General features: G+C 41.8%; 2 protein-coding genes and 1 long non-coding RNA gene across 5 annotated transcripts in view; all 3 read left to right on the top strand.

The window, feature by feature from the left end:
* The window catches only part of pik3r3b (phosphoinositide-3-kinase, regulatory subunit 3b (gamma)), a 232,412-nt gene that overhangs the window by 27,703 nt on the left and 182,659 nt on the right, over positions 1-22,050 (top strand). The window lies entirely within an intron of this gene.
* LOC113009052 (uncharacterized) lies at positions 4,897-11,459 on the top strand. The gene is made up of 3 exons (XM_026147113.1): positions 4,897-4,959; positions 5,054-5,116; positions 5,233-11,459. Exon 3 carries the CDS (start codon positions 5,791-5,793, stop codon positions 9,793-9,795), a length of 4,005 nt encoding a protein of 1,334 aa, XP_026002898.1. The 5' UTR covers positions 4,897-4,959; positions 5,054-5,116; positions 5,233-5,790; the 3' UTR covers positions 9,796-11,459.
* LOC113009055 (uncharacterized) lies at positions 14,178-20,107 on the top strand. Its single transcript, XR_003270109.1, has 2 exons — positions 14,178-14,238; positions 16,161-20,107. It is a non-coding gene; the product is annotated as an uncharacterized LOC113009055 (long non-coding RNA).

Raw genomic sequence — 22,050 nt, 5'->3', positions numbered from 1 at the left:
AATCTTGGATATTTGATGTCAATGAAAAATTTCACACATGGGGTATATTGAGTGCTTGTTTACACTTTAAAGACCTTTACAGGATGTAAGAAACTAATACCAGTTTTGCATTATCAGCATGTCATGACTTGTAGGGATAGTGGTAGTTCATAGAGCGCATTTTTGTGAAACACCTGGCCAAACAGAGCCCACAGTGATACACTATGATGACTTATGAGTTGGTGTCCAACAGAAGCTTTTCTGATTTGCTTTACTTTCTATTATCACAACTTCATTCATATTATGAACTTAAATATAAAAGATAAGAGATGAGATAAGATAAGCTTCATTGTACTCATAAGCACAAACATGCAACGGAACTGGAAGCACTGCTGAAATCATTCTACTTGAATGAAAGAGTAATAAAATATAAAAATAAAGTAATAAATACATAGCTAATAATCCTAATGACAGCAGCTTTGACAATGGCACAGGTAGAAAGCAGAATAGATGATATCTAGAGGTATTTTAGCTATTGCACTTGTTCAGTGAATGCTTAGAGTTTAATTTGGGTGTTGAATAGCCTGATGGCCCAAGAAGCTATTCTTTAGTCTTCTGGTACTGCTTTTAGAAGGTGGCAAACTAAAGAGTTGATGGCCAGGGTGAGAGTGAACCTCTTAAACATACAGATTGACAACTCTTGTCCTTTGTACAATGAAGAATGGTGGAGCAGAAAAACATAAATTTCATCATTTGATGCATATAATAGTCTGGTTAGGTGCAACTTTAAGAAAAAGATTAGTGCTTATGTTGGGGCATGACTTTGCCTCATGGGCATACTGGTATAATTCCAGTTCACTTGAACGGTACAGTATGGCCTTGGAGGTCCAGGACTGTTTCTGTTTGGCTTGTTCAGCTGAATTTTATCTGCTCCTCTGTCCCATAAAACCTTCCTATTGACAGGCAGCTCCCCATCGACTCTCCCTCCCTCCTCCATATCCAGCCCACATTTTTCTTCCCTATGAGTATTAGTTTATTGAATAAGTGGCATCTGTTTTCCTGGCCCCGTCACCGTAAGGCGAGGTATTTCTCAGTGACGCACAGCGCTGATTTATACGCCGCTCTGACTCTCCCCACAAAAATTAAGCTAAGCAAAAAATTTCCAATACATCCTGTGTCCCCCTTTTGCACACACATACACACACTCCACGCATGCTGTATATAATTAACTTGGCAGATGTTATACACACTCAAACACTTTTACACACTCTTCACTCTCATCCCCAAACTCCCACTTTCTGTCACACACAAATAGTGCCATGATGGAACAATGAGAGTCATAAATCACAGCAAACACATCAGATTTGCTGGCTTCCTCTGGGAAAACAGCAACAACTATCTGACACTTTGTCACTTTGAGGGTCATATTTTTTTCTTTTTATACAAAGTATTGTACACTATAATACAAAAGACATTGATGTGGTGAAGTGTCATCAATGTCATCACTTGGCACTTGCTACCTATGTTGATTATACACGTTATCTCTAGATCGTGCTTTGTTTACAGTTAAAATCATCGCCTTTATTCATTTAAAACTCATTTTAAATTATGCCGAAGTCCTTCTACCTTCTTTAAGGGCTTTGGTACAACACAGTTGCTTACAATGTTGATTGTAAGCTATCAAAAGATTTTGATCCCCTGAGGTTTCAGACATAAAGAAAAGTTTTTGGAGTCATTCTCAAACCAACACTGTGTCCCTTTAGTGTCAGTTTATCCTGCATTACAACAGCCTTGAGACAAACTGTCAAGTACCTAAAACCACTGTGTCTTACCGGTCAGGATTTTGCGGACACACATGCATCTGGAGCAGGATCCTCTGGGTGAAGGTCTTGAAGCACTGGCCACATTTCCACAGGTGCCAGTCGCTGAACTCACTGCTAAGCTGGCTGGTGGATGTGGGACTTGCCAGGACTCTCTGGTTCTTTGACCCCAACTGGCCAAAACTGGAGTCCGACTGAACCCCAACCTTATCCAACAGGGAAAAACTCCGAGGGCAGGGGGAGTGGGGGAAGACCATGGAGCGCATGAGGGTGGAGGACGGAGTGGAGGACGATGAAGAGGATGAGGAAGAGGGTTTGCCGTTTTTGCTGAAGGACTGGAGGGATTCCTGCCTCGTCATGGCCTCCACCACTGTGGCTGGGACATTTACTGGACACAAGAAAAACAGAAATGATTTGGTTTTAAGTAGAAAAAAAGAGAGTCCAACAACTGCCAACAACTGAGGAAAATGATGTAAGTTAATGTTGATGAAGATGTTCTTTAAAAGTTTGACTTGGAGGAATAGCTGGAAGGCACTCAGAAGACTAGCAATGCTAACATGGACTGTTAAAGTTTTCAAAACTGCAGCACAGGATCAAACAAGAGTGCAAGACTGGAAAAATATTCTTGGCCTGAACACAAACAAATGGATGAAACCATTTATTCTTTCAGGTGGCCCTTAATGATATCTGTCCCTATAGGTTGGATTGTTGTCAGTGGGCTGGGCTTAATAGATAAAAGTGTCATGGTCCCTGTGCCTCCCCGGCCAGCCCAGTGTGGCCACAAGTGTTTGTTGTTTTTCTCTCACTCTGTCTCTCCTACCAGTAGTAATACGATGGCACCTATCCAAGATGGCGGCCAACTGAACGATGGCACCTATCCAAGATGGCGGCCAACCAAACCGGTTTGAGAACCGGTTTGACCGGTTTCGTGCGTGTGCGCATGCGCGTTCAGTAATTCGATGGCACTAGTCCAAGATGGCGGCCAGCCAAACCGATTTGACCAGTTTCGTGTGTGTGTGCGCATGCGTGTTCAGGTGTTGAAATACCACAGGGTATCAGAGGGGTTATATGAGTTTATGTGTTTTTAACGGGGTTTTAATTTAATCAAACCCCTAGTTTTAATTTAACTAGTTTTTACACATCTACTGGGGTTTCTTTCCAGGGTTGATGCGATCATTTTATTTAAAAATCGGGATTTCGGAATGTTGAACTAAGAGTGAGACAAAGCCAGCCAGCTAGTTTTTAACACAGTAAATGTTACAAATAGCATTCAGTCCTTTAGAAAATAAATGCTATAAGCAGCCAGTATCGCTCTTTTCATCAGCCCTTTAGAAAATAAACGCTACAGTGATACTTCTAAAACCAGTCGCCCAGACCCGCTCCAACTTTTCAACAGCTGGCTAATTGTTTGAATTTGTTCAGGATTGTAAAAGCCCACTGCGGGTATCACTTAGTTGTTGAGAGTACCATGCGAACAAGGGCCCAACCTATTGTTTAAAGTGGCCAGTATTGGCTCTTTTTGTAATTCCTCGACAAGGTAAATGGGGCAGTTGGTACCAGTCGGGTGGTGACCCAGCCTATTGTCTGAAGTATCGGCTCCTTTGTAATTCCTTGAGAAGACAAAAGCCCTGTAGGGTCTCATTTAAATTGATTGGAGACATCTTGTTTCATTCTTGGCGGAGTGGAAGCTGTTTTGGTTCACAGTGCGCCTTAACAAAGAGGGTGTGCTCTAGTCAAAAGTGTTGGTAATAGTGTTTTAATCACACTAATTTTCTAAATCTGACAATGTCTCAGCTTGCGGTGAGGCATGCATTTTATTTTATAAACGGCACAAATGGGAATTTCTTCTGAATGGGTGATGTCAGCATGTTCACAAGCGTTTCATTTAATCAAACCCCTAGTTTTAATTTAACTAGTTTTTACACATCTACTGGGGTTTCTTTCCAGGGTTGATGCGATTATTTTATTTAAAAACGGATCAAACGGGCCATTTCTTCTGTAAGGGGTTTCATGGTTTCAGAGTAGTTTTTAACACAACAGATAGTCGCAAATAACATTCAGCCCTTTAGAAAATAAACGCTACAGTGATACTTCTAAAACACGCTGCACACAATGTCACCTTTTCCCCCAAAGCAGCCAGTATCGCTCTTTTCAAACTAATCGTCTTTTAAATACACTCATTTTGTGATTCTGGTGTCACACCATGCACCGATGCAAGCATTTTATTTATTTAAAAACGGATCAAACGGGCCATTTCTTCTGTAAGTGGTTTCATGGTTTCAGAGTAGTTTTTAACACAACAGATAGTCGCAAATAACATTCAGCCCTTTAGAAAATAAACGCTACAGTGATACTTCTAAAACCAGTCGCCCAGACCCGCTCCAACTTTTCAACAGCTGGCTAATTGTTTGAATTTGTTCAGGATTGTAAAAGCCCACCGCTGGGTATCACTTAGTTGTTGAGAGTACCATGCGAACAAGGGTCCAGCCTATTGTTTAAAGTGGCCAGTATTGGCTCTTTTTGTAATTCCTCGACAAGGTAAATGGGGGCAGGTGATACCAGTCGGGTGGGGACCCCGCCTATTGTCTGAAGTATCGGCTCCTTTGTAATTCCTTGAGAAGACAAAAGCCCTGTAGGGCCTCATTTAAATTGATTGGAGACATACCTTTCTTTTTGGAAACACCCACCCTATATAAAAAACACGCTCAGAGCCCGATACCCTGAGCCATTTACGCCTCAAGATTCGCTGCAGAGCACACCATTTTCTTTGCGATCATCAACACTAACATCGTTCTTTATAACATGGACATCGTAAACGGTAAGTAAAACAAAACCTATTATTGGATTTTTAAAAAGTGTTATGTTAACATATTATAGGATATTCAAACTATCTTTTTTTCCTAAAACAAAAGCTTAATTTTTAGGAGTTCGGGAGAACGGCCCAGGACCCTTTTCTTTAGAAACGGGCGCTTTTACAGCTGGAACTAGTTCTCTAACAGGCACAAGGTGTGTACAGCATTACTGGATTTTTAAACGTATGTATGTTTTAAACTAGCGATTGTTTTAAATTATGTAATAACGTTTTTGTTTGTTCCAGGGTTAACAAACTGAGCAGGAAAACATTCAGACACCGCTACCACAGAGCCCTACCTTACATCAGGTGTGTATACAACGGGATGTATAGTTGTGTATTTTTTTTTTAAAGGGGTTTAAACAATTACAAATGTTCTAAACTGACCGTTTTACACCTACAGAGCCACGCCAGAGAACCGGGTGTGTGGAGAAGCAGGACCATCCCGAATAACGCACACTACAAGGTAAGCATAGGCATATATAAATTAGATAAAAAGAGATAGAGAGGGAGACACGCTTATTCAGTTTGAAATGGGTACATGTATAATATGTTTTAACACATGTCTATCTATCTTCACAGACTGCAGAACAGCACCCCTCCTCATAATGATCAGGACACCATACGATTCCAGACGTTTTTGGAATGTTTAAGCAGTATCGACCTCCCAGAACAACAAAAACCTGGAGCTTTGTGCAACAGTGGAGAGTCAGAACCGATCTTCATCAGCGAACCTGCAACACCCCCGAGTGAGTGGCTACCACGCGATTTCTCTGATGTTTTTGAGTACAGCATGTCAGATTTTGATCTAGTTCATATACCCACCACCCCAGAATGTGTCAGAAATAGCGTTGATTCACACATAGATTTCGAAGAAGACGGCATAACAGACTCTCAAATATCAGCGGCGTATGATGCTTACATAAAGCTTCCAGACGCTCAGCCTGCTGAACAAAGTCATATAGCTTCAATAGCTTCAATAGCTGATAAATTATGTTTGATTGAAGCTAGACTCAATCAATACCACCAAGAAGCACAGGTACAAAGGCAACAGTTTACCAAACTCATAAACAAAGTGTGTAGTACATTAGACAACATCTGCAGCAAAATTTCAAGTCCCTGACTTTTAAAATCCAGACCATGGACCCTCCAAATAAATTATTTAAACATAATAACGGAACCTCCACTCCTGTTAGATGTTTTGACTTAGAGACTTTTATGCAGTGGGCTGAAGAAACAGATAAAAAATTAGACGATATTATAGCTAGACTTAATAGGGTGCCTGCATCAGCCTCATCCGATACACATCCTTGTCAGACTGTTCCTACGTCTGCTATTGCTGATGGGGCTATTGTTGCTAATAATAGTGATAGTACAGCTGGTGTTGCTCGGGCCGTTGCTGTTACTGATGCTAACCATATAGCTTGTGCTGCTGGTGATTTTGCGTCTGATGCACAATCTAGCCGGGTCACCTCTGCTGCAACTACTGCAGTTGTTATTGAGCCCGTTGTGCAGTCTGGGTCCGGCAGCCGCTCTCAGTCACACATTAGAGAGATACCTAATTTTAATGCTCGCGAATTGCGTGAACGCCTTGATTTTAGGGGTATAAGTCTCGATCATCCAGAACAAGTGCCGGCGCGAGTGCGCGAGTGCTTAGCCAATGTGATAGACAGAGCTGTGGCGGGATCCCAACAGGGCAGTGTTCTAAACGTGGTCCTGCGTGGCCCCTCGCTGGCTTCAGATGTTCAGGCTGTTTTAAACGCTGATGATCGGTATGATCCGGAGCTGTTTCTCGATCAAATTGCACAAGTTATGCAGAGTAATGATGAATCTATCGGTGATGATGAATTAGAGTTTATTGTCACGGTAGCTCAGAACAGTAGTGGCGGGTCTCGCTTAAGACTGGCGCACATACCTTATGATGAGATTCTCTCAAAGAAAGGCAGACATTTATACACACCAAACAACACAAACAACAATTTGTGCTTCTCCCTATGCATAGCACATTCATTAAACTCATCATCCTCTGAGCATGAAAAACTTGCTACAGCTAAACAGATGCATGCTGAAGTAGGTCTATGCGACACACAGCAAGTATCATTCTCTGATGTCGGTAAATTTGAGAAGCACTTCAACATTAAGATTGTAATCTATTACCACACAGAAGGGCGTAAACGCCTGGAATGTTTTTACACACATGAAGAGCCAAACCCTAACACGTTGATGATGTATCTCCATAATCAACATTACCACCTGATTTTAAACCCGACCGCTTTTTTGGGGGGATCCTATGTGTGTAATTTCTGTTACAGTATATATAATACACCATTACAGCACAGCTGTAAACATAGATGTAACACATGTTACACACTCTGTCAACATCACAGGGGACCCACAGTGAAATGCAGCGACTGTAACCGCATCTGCAAATCACAACACTGTTACCAACAACACAAATTACCTGAATTAAAACACAACATGATCCCCTGTGATAATATGAAACATTGCATGCACTGTGGCACCACATATAGAGAATCCAAGAAATTGCCACACAAATGTGCGCAGCCTAGATGCGAGCACTGCCGCGAACCTAAATTAGCAGGAGACTCCGACCATCAGTGTTTCATACAGCCTGTTGAAAAACAGAAGCCTAACGATAAATACATTTTATATGATTTTGAGACGCGGTACCACAACGGTAAACACGAGGCTAACTTTGTGTGTGCGTCTGATCTGAAGGGCAATAAGTTCACATTTAATACATTAAAGTGTGTGGAGGCGTTTGTGCAGCATTACAGACGCCCAAGGTTTCGTGGGTACACTTTCATAGCACATAATGCATCTGGCTTTGATAACTACATACTCCTCGAGTACTTTGTCAGACAGAGCATAACACCTAGTGTCATAATGAGCGGCAGCCGTGTGATTTTAATGCATGACAGGGACTATGACCAGCGGTGGATTGATTCGTTCAGCTTTTTGCCCATGGGCCTTGCCAAAATACCCTCTGCTTTAGGTTTTCAAGACCTGCAGAAGGGCCATTTCCCACACAGGTTTAATACGAGGGATAATGAGCGTTATGTGGGCCCGTACCCAGACCCCTCCTTCTACGGCTATGAGCACATGTCTGAAAGCGATAAGGTGCGATTCATGGAATGGTACCAGGTTGCCTCACAGAATCCCTTTGATTTTCAGGCTGAACTCAGGCGTTACTGTGTTAACGATGTTGATGTCCTGCGTAAAGCATGCATCATTTATCGTGACACGCTACTGGGTTGTACTCAAGTTGATCCATTCATGTATACCACCCTGGCTGCATTTAGTATGGGTGTGTATAAAACGCTGTTTCTGCCTAGAGACGCGCTCGCTCTCACGTATGAAGGGGCATACGTTGAGCAGAACAAGACGTTTTCTAACGTCTCTATTGAATGGCTTCAATATGTGTCCCACACCACCAACAAAGTGGTAAAACATGCTCTCAGAGGAGGCGAACAGAGGGTTGGACCGTATTTTGTGGACGGTTTTGACCCCACAAGTAATACAGCTTATGAATTTGCAGGATGTTTTCACCACGGTTGTGTTAAATGCTACCCCGAGAGTGAAGTTAATCCTGTCAGCAAAGCATCCTATGGACTGCTGCATCGCATGTTTTGTGACAAAGTTGATGCACTGAGATCACAACACAGTGTGAGCGTAATAGTGATGTGGGAGTGTGAATGGGCTGCCTTGAAGCAGACAGACCCTGCAGTTGTGGCTTTCATGCATACGTACAGAAAGCCAGAACGCCTGAATCCCCGAGACGCCCTTTTTGGCGGTCGCACAAATGCTCTAAAGCTGTACCACAAGACTGCTTGTGATGAAAAAATATTTTACTACGACTTCACCAGTCTCTATCCCACAGTGCAGTCTAAAAAAGACTATCCTGTAGGACACCCTCAAGTCATTTACACCAACTTTGACAAGCTAGAAAATTATTTCGGCTTTGTTAAATGCACAGTGCTCCCACCTAAGGGTCTTTTTCACCCCGTCCTACCCTACAGATGCCATGGAAAACTGATGTTTCCACTCTGCAGCATGTGTGCTGAAGACCAGAACCAGCATACTGCATGCGGGCACAGTGACAGTGAGCGGGTGTTGAAAGGCACATGGGTCTCATTTGAGCTTGAAAAAGCTGTTGAGAAGGGATACAGGGTTCTTGCTGTTGATGAGGTGTGGCATTTCCCCAATAAGACCGACACATTGTTTAAAGACTATGTGAAAGCCTTCCTAAAACTCAAACAGGAGGCCTCGGGGTATCCTGAACATGTGAACACACCTGACGAACAGCAGAAGTACATAGACGAGTATTATGAGAAGGAGGGAATAATGCTAGACCCATCCAAGATTTGTGTAAATAAAGCTGTTCGTAACTGTAACAAGCTGTTGTTAAACTCGTTATGGGGTCGTTTCAGCATGAGGTCAAACATGGCATCATCTGAGCTCATTACAGACCCTTCCAGATTTAGCCAGCTAATGTTTAGCGACCAGTACGACGTGCGTCAGTTTTGTTTCATCTCTGACGACGTCGCAATGGTGCAGTGGCGCCACGCTGATGGTAGAGCTTCCCGTGTGAAGGACGTTAATGTCTTTGTCGGGGCCATGACCACTGCACACGCCAGACTCATGCTGTATGATTTGCTAGACAACTTGCAGCAGCGCGTGCTGTATTGTGACACGGACAGTGTCATTTTCACGGCACGCCCTGGCGAGTGGATGCCTCCTCTAGGTCCGTTTCTGGGGGATCTCACAAGTGAATTAGATTGTGGAGAGGATGGTGTGGAGGATTACATAGCGGAATTTGTTTCCGGTGGGCCAAAATGTTATGCGTATCACACATCGCTGGGCAAGACCCAGGTCAAATGTAAAGGCGTCACACTGAATGCATTAAACTCGAAAGTTGTCACCCACGACTCCTTGAAAGGTTTAGTCCGCAAGTTTGTAGCCAATCAGACATCAGACGCACACCTAGTTGCCGTGTCTGATAGCATCAGACGCGATAAAAAGAAGCTTCATTTGAAGAATGAAACCATTGTGAAAAAAGTTAAAGTTGTTTACAATAAGCGCCGTGTGCTCCCAGACTTCACAACCCTTCCTTATGGATTTTAAATTAAAACAGGGGTTTGACGCCCGGTTGCAGCATCCGTTCAGCATGGTGGTCAGCGGTCCCAGTAACTGTGGCAAGACTTTTTTTGTTAAAAACATAATTGAAAACTCTTCCAGGATTATATCATGCAGCATTGATAACATTGTGTATATATACTCATGCTGGCAGACACTATATGACCAGCTTCTTAAGATAAGAAACATAAACTTTGTTAACGGTATACCCGAATCTCTTGCTGATGACACCCTTCTGCCTGCAGAAAAGAACAATTTGTTAATTATAGACGATGTGATGAACGATGCAGCTAACAATTTAGAAGTACAAAATGTGTTCACAAAGTATGTGCATCATAGGAATTTGAGTTGTATATATCTAGTTCAGAATTTGTTTATTCAGGGAAAATCCAGTAGAACCATTTCCTTGAACACTAATTACCTAATATTGTTTAAAAATCCGAGAGATAAATATCAGGTTATGCTTTTAGCCAGGCAAATGTTTCCGGGTAATACTAAATATTTTATAGAAGCGTTTAATGATGCCACATCGACAACATACGGGTATCTTTTAATAGACTATAAAGCTAAGACCCCGGACTATTTAAGACTCAGAACAAATTTACTGTCAGACCGTCCGGTTGTTTACATTCCAAAACAAAAATCAGCAAAGAGGTGAGAGGATGTCATCACGCATGCGGAGGAATCTGTCTCTGTTGGAGATGATATACAGGGCTCCTCCTACTCTACGCAGAGTTATTATTAGTAATTCAAACTTAGATTTTATCAATGCATTGTGTGAGATAGCCTTTAATGTATTGCATGGTAACATTCCACTGACCAATCAGCAGTACAAACAGCTAAAAAAGAAAAAAACAATAATCAGACTGATTGCAGACAAAAAAATAAAATCTTTGAAAAAGAGAAAGACAATCAACCAATCTGGAGGGTTTTTACTGCCGTTATTAGGGGCTGCAATCCCTTTCATAACCAGTCTGATAGCAAACAGGTGAAAATGGAACATGTGCAAAAGATGTTTTTGGTACCCCAACACCAGTTGGACTTAATAAAGCAACAGCAGCAGCAGCAGCAAACAGGCACCATCAGACAACAGTCTCAGAACGAGTTGGACAAGGAGATGTTACAAGTGTTACAAGATTCTGACATAGATGTGTATGAGAAGGCTAAAAAATACAGCGATATTCTCCAAAGATACCTCACCCTTGTGAGACAAGGTGCCCGTGAAAAGAATGTACTGTCTTTATCATTACCTGAACAATTTAACAGGGATGTGCAACCCCAGTCGGCGGACACATTGCCTGTTCATGGTGATGCCGGGGTGAGGGATCTTGTTGCGGAGAATGTTTTAACACACATACCTAAAAGGAGTAGGAGGAATGCAGAACTTATTCTATCAGCGGTGAACCGTTCGCCACACTTGATCTCTTACAATGACAAAGGCGAAATTGTTGTTGATAAACAAACCATCCCTGGTTCACACATTTATGATCTAATTAAAGCCGTCACAACCACACACACACCTTCTGAGGGTTTGAGACCTATCGGTTGGACAGAGTTTTTAAAAGCTTTCTCAGATTTAAACATACCGTTATCAGCCATATCTAACACAGGCATACGTAAGACCGTCGCCTTGTATAAAACCGATCACACACTGTCTGAAGACCGTGGTTTTTTAAAACACACACCAAAAAAGAACACCCCCGGTGGACCGCTGCGACATAGTACACTAAAAAAAATAAAGAATAAAAAAAACAAAATAAAGGGGGGTCCTGTAGAGTGGTTGGATTTTTGAATTCAGGTTTTTTTTCTTATTGCAGAAATTGTTTTTCTGCTAAAAATATTTGCTGTTTGGTGTTTTTCTACTGTTGTGTTTTTTTTTCACTTATTGCTGCTAAATTGTTTTGTTTTATTTTCTTTTATTACTGTTAAATATTTTATGTCTTTTATTACTGGTTAATGTTTGATTTCTTTTATGTTTAAACAAAGTATGTTATGAATCTATATATATATATACGAGATTTGATAATAAATACCATTGACTCGATTAAATCATGCTCTCATGTTGTTTTTATTATTATTCTCATTAGTACATATCAGTATCCACATTGCACACACACATAATCACTGCATACAGCAACAGGTTGTATGTTGTTGACAAATCGACACACCATAGCATCATTACAAATTAAATCAGACCCATACATGTTAAGCAGGCGGGCATAAGATACACCATTTTGCATATGATATAAAAAAAATACACAATGTTGACCGCATGTGATGGAGAAGTCGTTCTGCACTTGTTTTCCTGAATATAAAACAGTGGAGCCGTTTTTTAGAAGAAACATCTTTATTGCTGGGGGAAAACTGTCTAACGAGTGACCAAAACTATCAAAAAAATAACCGCGTCTGTCTCTCGAAATATAAACAGCAAGCCAATGTTCCCCTGGCATCGTAGAAGGGTGGGTGTTTACAATACACATAGCAGGGAGTCTTTGAAGCCGTTCAGTGGTTAGTTGATCATAGGCTAACACGCCTAGGAAATGTGTGTTTTTATTGATAATGCCGCCGACCACGGCTGATAGTTCTATAGTGTTCATGACCGTTTTTGTCTCAATAGTAGTCCAAGAGCACCTGTCTCATGTTAGATATTTCAATGACTGAATCAAATACAGAATAACACAAGAGGTTCACTGTACGGGGTAGTGGATTTCTGAAACGGGTTTCCAATCTCACGTTCCCAGTTTTAATTAACGACACATTCCCTGAATGTCCTTCGTCAGCTTCCAGATTGAAACAGAATAAAGTGTAGCCGTTACCAAAGTCGTCACGTGTTATGGCCAACGATCTGTCCTTTAAATGTCTCCCTGTGGTTTGTATCAGCTGGTAAAATTCTCTGATATAGTGTTTTCTCTGGAAATTTGGCTGGAATGGTTTAGCAGGATAAGCCTGACTATCAGCATATAAAGACATAAATTCTATATCGCAGTTTTCAAAATGAAATGGATTACGCTGGTAGGAGCCTGTGTATGCTTCATTGTCTATGAATGCAATGATGACAAATTTAGGTATCCTACCCATAAATAAATTGTCATTTGTTGATATTCTAGCCCCTGCAGGTATGGAGAAGGTCTTTAAAGATACTCTGTCTACCGTGTATTTTGCGTTTGCATGGTGCAATGCCTTGCTGTGTGCAAGTCTGACGCTAGGTGATACACTAACTTTCTTGACAAAGAGACTGGCTGAGACAATTTTAACTCTGTATGCATTGGCATCCGCTGTCATGAGAGCAAATTCGTCTTTAGAGCGCACAAATTTCAGCGACAGGTCGATTCCATTAAGTAACAGTTTTTCTTGAAAAAACAGGTCTGCATGTACTGGTGCAATCAATTCAACAATACTACTATTTGCTGTGTAGCCACCTCTGGTCATCAGACCCTGGTTCTCTCCTTCTATAGATGTGTCATTCATGTGTGATGCTGTATCCTTACAGAATAACCCGGTGCTGAACTGTGTGTCTAAAGTGTCCTTATTATAATTGATAAGACATTCTATCACACCTCTGTATGGATATGTATTGGATGATTGACTAATGAGCCGGTCTCCCAAATTAATATCGACTTGACTAAATATGGTGCATCCAGGATAATTAATAAATCCTACATTAGCGTCCCTAGCCAGGTTTGAGCCATCAGCGTTTGTGATTCTCACCCGTGTGTAGATATATGAGTCATTTAGATCCAGGTAATCTTCACCCGACGATGAGATGTAAAACTCGATCGGCCCTCCATCAGTGATTGCAGATACAGGTGGGATTTCAATAAATGTACTTTTCTCAATGCTAGTCTGTGTGTATGGGACAGTAAAAAGATCGAGCTCTGTTTTTACACATTCTCCAGAATGACTGTGTAACAGTGCCATTTAGAATATGTCAAGCGCTGCAGTTTTTGAACGAGTGGTTCTGGGTCTCTTCACTCTGCGTGACGGTGTCCGTTTGGTGGCTCTCCTGCTAGGTTTTGTGGTTTTACGCTTTTTAGACAACGGCTGCCCTGGGGGTGGGGTCTTAGATGGTTTGGGCGTATACACATACAAGCCGTTACCGTCCTGCTTAGTGGTTGAGGGTCTGGTTATGTTGGTTATGACATCAGACACTATGCCCGATGCGGCTGTTTTTAGGTGTGGTTTGACTATGCTGACTCCTTTTTTAAACAGCGGTACTGCAAATCTAAACAAGCTACGGAACAACCCACCCAGACCTGTCCCATATTGTGTACTGGTCCCAACATACCCTCCGAGCTCTCCACCAGCCTGTGATAAGTAGTATTTTACATATTTTGAGTCATCAGAGTTGTAGACGGCCATCCTTTTTTTTTCAAAAATGCTGTGTTATCGGTCGGAAGTGTAACTTGACAAACACTTTGCCGTATAAAAAGGGTATGTGTTGATTTCGATCGTCTTTCAAATCAATTTCTATGTCGTCGATTAATGTCTTTGACACAGGTGTGTAGTGTGGGCTGTCAAATTGTAGAATAGGCAACCGGCGGTCATCGTCTGTAATATTTATAGCTCTTAATAGCCTCGCGTGGGCGTCACCCACAAGCTGGTAATCAACGATATCTGCATAAATAAAGATGTTATATTTTCCCCCGTATATGTCTGCGGGGTGCGGGGCATATGTGTTTTTATAATGAAGTGCAAACGGTTCTCCTGTTTTGAATCCTAGGATTTCCGCCAGTCTCCCTCTAAATGTGAGAATAGTCCCCCTAGGCCCCATAACACAGGCATGGTTACTAACGGCGTTGTACTGCATTTTAATGTCTCCAGTGGCTTGGTGCTGTTGACATTTAAAATTAAATTCTTTTATTATCTGTTCCACAGATGCATAATGGCCCACAGACAGTTCGATCATGGTTATGGCTATGGTTCCGTCTTTGACGGGGTCATGAATTTCCACTTCCGAATCTGATTGTGGAAAAGTCCGCCATATGCGTGGGTACTGTATCTCTATAACAGCGACCTCATATGGCTGATCCAAAACAATAGGTTTTGCTAGCTTTGTTCTAAAATTAGATATCTTATTACCCGGGTAAACATGTGATGAAGCATTCGAGAAGAGGCTTACATAGAAGCCTGCATTGTTGTTCTTTTTATTCATGCTTTCTCAGTCTATGCTCAGTGTTGAATGAATGTGTGTAGAGCTGCGTCATCTGAGTTAATTACGCCTCAACGATGTCTTTTTCTGGAATCCACGAATTAAAGCTGTTGGGCCATCCTAGCCATTTCACTAGCACCTGCTTTTTCCGACCCACTTTTTTTCTAGCCAATATGTTTTCAATTTTAAATGTTTTGTTTTCATCAACAACCACACGTTGTATCTCAGGCTCATAAAATGAACCTTTCAATACCTCTCCTGCTAGATCCACTAGTCTGTACACTGGGGGCTGTCTCCCTATACGTTCCTTGACTGTGAAAATCTCATCGGTGTAGGTCTGCTCGTATCCTTTTCGAAACTTTCCTCTCAGTTTTGATATTCGTACAGTGTCACCGATATTAAATTTAAAGCGCAGTTCCCTCTGAGGCCTCGTTTTGTACAGCGCGTTGAAGACCGACTTCTCATTATCCTTATTCACCTCTGCCGGAGCCATTTGGATAGATCTGTGATAAGCATTGTTATATGCTTGTGTGAGATCTGGTATGATATCTACATATCTCCGGGAGTTGGCTGATGTTAAGTACTTCCACATTCTACCCTTGAAGCTACGATTGAATCTCTCGACAATACTGCATTTAACCTCGCTAGCTGTTGAGAAATGCTTGATATTATATCGCTTCATTAGCTGTTTAAAGGTTGCATTATAAAACTCTTTGCCTTCATCTGTTTGTAGTTTCACAGGGATCCTACCCTCACTAAGTATATCTTCAAAAGCAGCTGATACAACAGACCCTGTCTTGTTTGTTAGGCATCTAACCCATGCGTATTTTGAGAATACATCTATACATGTTAGCAGATATCTCACATTATCATTATCTGTCACATATTCACACATGTCAACCAGATCGGCTTGAAACTGTTTGTCGACCCCTGTCACCAATACTCTATTTCTGGGGAAATGGATCCTCGCAGGTTTATGGAGTGTGTAGGTGTCGTCTTGTTCTAAATAATGTTTGACCTGAGATAGTGGAGGTGTTACACCTGATGCCTCCCCTGCCGCTATACGTAGCTTATTTAAACTGGCTAACCCCGCAGGATGGGCTGGATCGTGATATATTTTATGCAATGTGCTTTCCATGATTTACAAACCACAAATGACTATGATGTTGATGTTAACAAGTCTTTTTATTTAATTTTCACAAAGACACAATCACAGACAATGGATACTTGGACACCCCACATTAAACCAGATGTAACCCAGCCCAGTAGTTTCCAATCATGCGGAGCATGGCTGGTTTAACACGGCGGGCGCAAGTACTTGCATCTAGCAGGTGCCCAATGTTGTCATTAATGGCGCATACTATATATCGCTCTGATCTCAGTTCACACATGATGTGTTCTGCAACTCTGCGGATTTGTGTTCCAGACCCATCTGCAGTGGATGAGCGTACAAACAGCCGGATGGCAGGGATGAATCGCTCAGTCTGGAGCCTTATCATCACATCATCATAGTAGGTGTCGAAGAAATACTCAGACAATTCCTGCAAGCAGCTGTGTTGCACCTGACTGGGGTGGCCTGTTTGGCATCCGTAACATGTCTCTTGTATAAACTCATTCAAAGCCAACATTAACAGGTGGAGAGTTGCGAGTTTGATGTCGATTACAGTTTCATCCCACAGGTCTGATATGAGGGGGTCCTGCGAGCATTGTGGTGAGGGTGGTGGAGTCTGGAGGGTCGGGATTAGCAGCTCTGTTGATGGTGACTCCAACAGGTCCCACGAGGGCGTGTCATTCTCTGTAAAATGAAAACCACAAGCTCTTAATTTGTCACATAGATACACACTCAACCCCACACACCCGCACATTAAACCTACCAGTTTATTGTTTAGCTGTCGGAAGGTCTTATGATTTTAGGTTTACACAGGGTACCAGGCAAACCAGTCTTCGGACAACTCGCCAGATCGTCAAAAACAAGGCGCTTTCTAATACTCTCGTACGCAGTGTTGAGTCTGTCCTTCTTGATCGCGTCATCAATCTGGCTAAACAGACGCGACAAACCTCTCCAGTCGCACCACTGTATAAAAAACAAGTCCTTAAACCATCTTGTGCGCTCTTCGAGGTTTAGAGGGTATGGATTTAACCTCCAGTTTTCAAGCCCTCTGGAAGCAATAAGACTATCCCTGTCATCACATACACTGAGAAAAATAAAGTCGTCGGGGTTGCGATTGAAACGATCAGCCTCAACCCTGTAAAGCTCAGGGCCTGATGCACTGTTCCACTGGGAAACATACAGCAGCTCTGGGAAACCCACATTGTCCAGGTCCGCACACACTACGGTGCGGAAGAGCTTCCAGTTTTTAGTAGACATGACTTGGGCTTCCCCCCAAAACAATCCCTCACCACAATCTACACTAAGCACAACTGTCCCTTCGGTATATTTAATGGCATACACATACCCTTCGACGCCTCGATATTCTAACTTGAATACAGTTCCATCTGCGGCGTTTCCACAGCGTTGCTTTTTACGTTGAGGACCCCGACTGCATACTCCTGAAGACATACCTAGAGTGCCTATGGCATGGGCGATGTCCTGGCTGGGTGTCATTCCGAGCTCCATAGGTCGATGCGTCGGGGATCCTTAGCGAGCGCGATGTGTCGGTGCTCTAGGTCGATGCGTCGGGTATCCTTAGCGCAATGTGTCGGTGCTCTAGGTCGATGCGTCGGGGATCCTTAGCGCAATGTGTCGGTGCTCTAGGTCGATGCGTCGGGGATCCTTAGCGCAATGTGTCGGTGCTCTAGGTCGATGCGTCGGGGATCCTTAGCGCAATGTGTCGGTGCTCTAGGTCGATGCGTCGGGGATCCTTAGCGCGATGTGTCGGTGCTCCTCAGACCGTGGCGGTGATGCTCTTAGAATGTGAAAGGATCGCTTTTATACCCATACAACCTAGCACATCCCACTAGGAGGAGTCGTTCCCGCCCAGAGGGTAAGAACACCTGAACACGCATGCGCACACACACACGAAACTGGTCAAATCGGTTTGACTGGCCGCCATCTTGGACTAGTGCCATCGAATTACTGAACGCGCATGCGCACACGCACGAAACCGGTCAAACCGGTTCTCAAACCGGTTTGGTTGGCCGCCATCTTGGATAGGTGCCATCGTTCAGTTGGCCGCCATCTTGGATAGGTGCCATCGTATTACTACTAACATGATAAATGGGGCAATTTTCAGAAGCAGTGAGATGTTACTTTTGAAACTGAGTCTTGTACATTTTGGAATTACACTTTTTTTTTGTACCTTTGGGTAATCTAAACAGATAATATTCTAGAAAAAGTTGGATATGAAACCTCTTAGATCTAATTCTTTATTCATAGTTTTCATGTGACTTGAGAGGTACTGGGACATGACCACATGGGCAGCCAAACAGTACTGCACTATCTACTCTACTTTCTGCAGTCCATCCTATGTATGTTCATAGAAGTTAACAAAATCCAATATTTACCTTTGCTTTAAAGAGAAACTATTTGTTGTTCTCCATCTCCCACACCATTCAGATTGAAAAATACATGTAGCTGTACTTTCATTGCTGGCTTCAACCTGGCAGTACACTGTAAAAAAAAAGTGCTGTTTTTACAGGAAAACGCTGGCAGCTGGGGTTACCAGGGACTTCCTGTAAAAAATACAGCAGCACAGTATATCGCTTTACAGATGCAATATGTAAATTGATTTACAGTGAATGAAACTCACATTAAAACTGTTAAGTCTACAGAAAAAAGAAGTTAATTTCACACATTAATGTGTAATAAATAGACTATTTCCTGTATCTTTTACAAGTAATAAATGCTTATTGTGGATCCATAAATTGTAAAATTAACAGGGAAATATTGAACAAAAAACTAATTTAAAATGGTAGAACAACGGTGAAACTGTGCATATTAAATGGAGCTGCTCTGTATATTATACATAAAATCTATTACTATGCTGTATATTTTATGTTTTAATGTAAAATTTTAACCATAAACCAGCAAATTTATTACTGCTACGCCCACATCCAAACATGCAAAAATCTTGAGAAAACACAAGAGAGAAAAATATCACTTCTGGGAAATTTATTTTGCAGCCAGATTAGCCAAATGACAGCAAGTGGATGCATTTTTTCCAACTAACACAATATGCAAGGCACACAGCAACTACACAATTCAATCAAAATATAGGCTATAAAAGCTGTGGAATATTCCTGCAAAGCAAGAACCATGTTCATGAAACAAGCATTTGTTAGACCCTCCACCAGAAAAAGTTAAATAACCTGTTAAGACTTTAAAACAAAAAACACATATTGTTCCAAAAATGATCATAATCACCATGCAACGCAACACGCACCCTGCTGCCACCACAACCATGGCCTTGGTCAGAAAACACATCAGGAAAACCACGTGGTGAAACAAACCTACACATGTGGTCTAGAAACACTGCAGTAGCAGCATGTTTTTTTTTTTTTAATTTTTATAAAGAACATTCCTTCAAAGCAAGAACATCTTCATGAATTGGCTTCATGCATTCGACCAGTAAAAGGTTTCAGTACACATTGTGGAACAAAATTAACAAAGTAAAACTAACAGTCCACTAACAGAGAGTCAAGATTTAGGCGTAGCGCCACTCATGGTCGGCGAGATCCTGAATCAGGGTGAGGACTCGAGGGTTCACACTGAGACGACGCTTTGAGTTTTTGTTCTCTACTTTGGTTCCTTTTTCTGGGTTTATGGAGAAGAAACACCTGTAGAATAAAAATCATATAAAAGTTTATTAAGCATTTTTATAATTGATCAGTTAAAATACAAGTACAAAGTAAAAATTAAGTATATACACATATATATACACACAGTCATGGCCATGACCACGTTCAAGACGAAGTATAACCAAAATGCTGTGGGGAAGTGAACAATGCATGGTCAAAAGTATTGGCACCCTTCACGAGTGTCTTTTGCAGTGATATGTCACACTTTAGCATTTTTAAAATCCAAAACAAAGGTTACAGGTAGTCAGACGTCAGCTGACGCTTGGTCTAGCCCTGAGTCTCGGTCAGGCTTGGACCCGGATTCAGACTGTTATTTTATTTAACAAAACACACACACACACACACACGCACACACACACAAAGAAAACAAAACAAAATCCTGCATGGCTGCTCTTTCTTCTAAAGGGATCTCGTCTGTGTGGTCTGAGTCAGTCTGATGTTTTCTTTTTCTTATTTTGGGTGTTGAAGTGCGCCTTACATTTTCAATTCTGTTCTGCAACTGTTTGACAAGTGAAAGGTAGCCTGCGCCAACAATATCACCCTCTATTAAATCTAGCAGAGAATTGGGATATTTTGCCACCATTTTTTTGCAACGTCAATTGAATGTTTTCTACCTACATGAGGGCATTTTTCCATCATCTCAGTCACAACAATCCGGACCATTTGCCTCCTCAGTTTTGGGCGAGGCCCTTTCACAGAAAATCACATACAGTTCATACACTTGATGGAGCAGGGTATGGATCAGGTAACACTTATATTAATGTTAAACTATTTACAGTGAGAAGTGAGCTATTAGTTGGACATTATTTTGCCACAATACTATGCTTTAGTGGAATGACTCTGTATCCTTCAAGAATGTATGATACCAAAGGATAGAAATCAGGCAGGTCATTAATGTTGATACACTGTAACCCAAGACTGTCCTTTGTCACAGAATACAGATGGTATTCTGAGAGGAAGATGCCTTTGTGGATATCCATTAGAACATACACAGATGTGTCATTTTGAATCAAGATGAGTAGAAGTTCACCAAACTCCATACGCTCGTCATTTCTGTACACAAGAAACTGTTCCTTCTTATATGCAGTGCCCTTGTACTGAATGTCTGTGGTAACTGTGGTATTGCTTTCTGAAAAAGCTAACTCCCTGACTGCATGCTGAATAGTGTCATTGTAGAGGTTGGGATAAAACACACAGCTCTCCTTCACCTGCAGCAGTTCACGGCATTCTTGCCCTGCTAAAAGATAAGCCTGATACATCTGATGACGTGTTGACAAAGTTTGACAAATATTTTTGAAGCTTTTCAAGTGTCTGGCACATCTTTTAAAGTAACTGTGTTTACATTCAAAAGAGGGACATTTCTCCATGCCCTTAGCGGAAATGCAAATTATATTTCAGCACAATATGTATACACAGAACAACCCTAGGTCTCTGTAAGGTAGATGTGTTGTGTGTTTGTTACCTCTTACCATGCTCACCAAGTGTTTAAAGTCCTTCCAGCATCTAATACATGAGAACACACTAAGTGAGGGTGTTTGATTAGACAGTGTTTGGGGAGTTAGATGAGTTTAAGGACACAGGTCTGAGTTTACACAGTGTCCAAGTGTAGAGTGGACAGTTCTTTCTTCAGGGTGGAGAGGAAGGAGACTTCATTTCATGGCTAAAACTGACAGCCAGTTCATGGAGATATATTACATGCCTGAGGCTGATTTCTTCCTGCTTGAAATGTCTTCTCCTTCTTTTAGCCAGTCCCTTTAGTGGTCGGCATCATCTGCCTCTATCTCACCTTATCCCTAGTATCTTCCACTGTTGCATCAACACTGTATGTCCTCTTTGGCTACATTCATGAACCTTCTTTTTCTCACACTCAGCGTCCTTTATTGTCTACTATCCTCCCTCTGTATAGGTCCAAACCATCCAAAGCTTATCTCTCTAACTTATCTCCAAGGAGCTTAATCTAAGCTGTCCCTCTGATATACTAATTTCTAATCCTGCCCATTCTGGTCACTTTCAGTGAAAATCTGAGCATCTTTAATTCTATCACTTCCAGTTTGGTATCTTGTCTTTTTATCCCTTAGCCATAAAAGGCTGGTGTGGTGGCCGAAAACATTAGAGCACTTATGCAAATATGTGATGTCTTGACAAATCAAGCAGATATTAGAAGTTTACACAGCACCATTCTCGCATGAAAATATCTTAAAAGTTTATTTTGTGACCCAGAAAGAGTAATATTTCAAACTCCGCCACGCTGTGTTCCTCCGCCACTGCCTCGTTTGAGTTTTGGACAAAATGGATTC

The sequence above is a fragment of the Astatotilapia calliptera genome, chromosome 17 (genome assembly GCF_900246225.1).
Source record: "Astatotilapia calliptera chromosome 17, fAstCal1.2, whole genome shotgun sequence".
NCBI lineage: Eukaryota > Metazoa > Chordata > Actinopteri > Cichliformes > Cichlidae > Astatotilapia > Astatotilapia calliptera.
The sequence above is the reverse complement of the archived record's forward strand: the minus strand, read 5'-3'. Positions and strand labels throughout refer to the sequence as shown.

Coding starts and splice junctions, on each gene's coding strand:
- LOC113009052 (XM_026147113.1), top strand. CDS start 5,791: ATGGACCCTCCAAATAAATTATTTAAACATAATAACGGAACCTCCACT.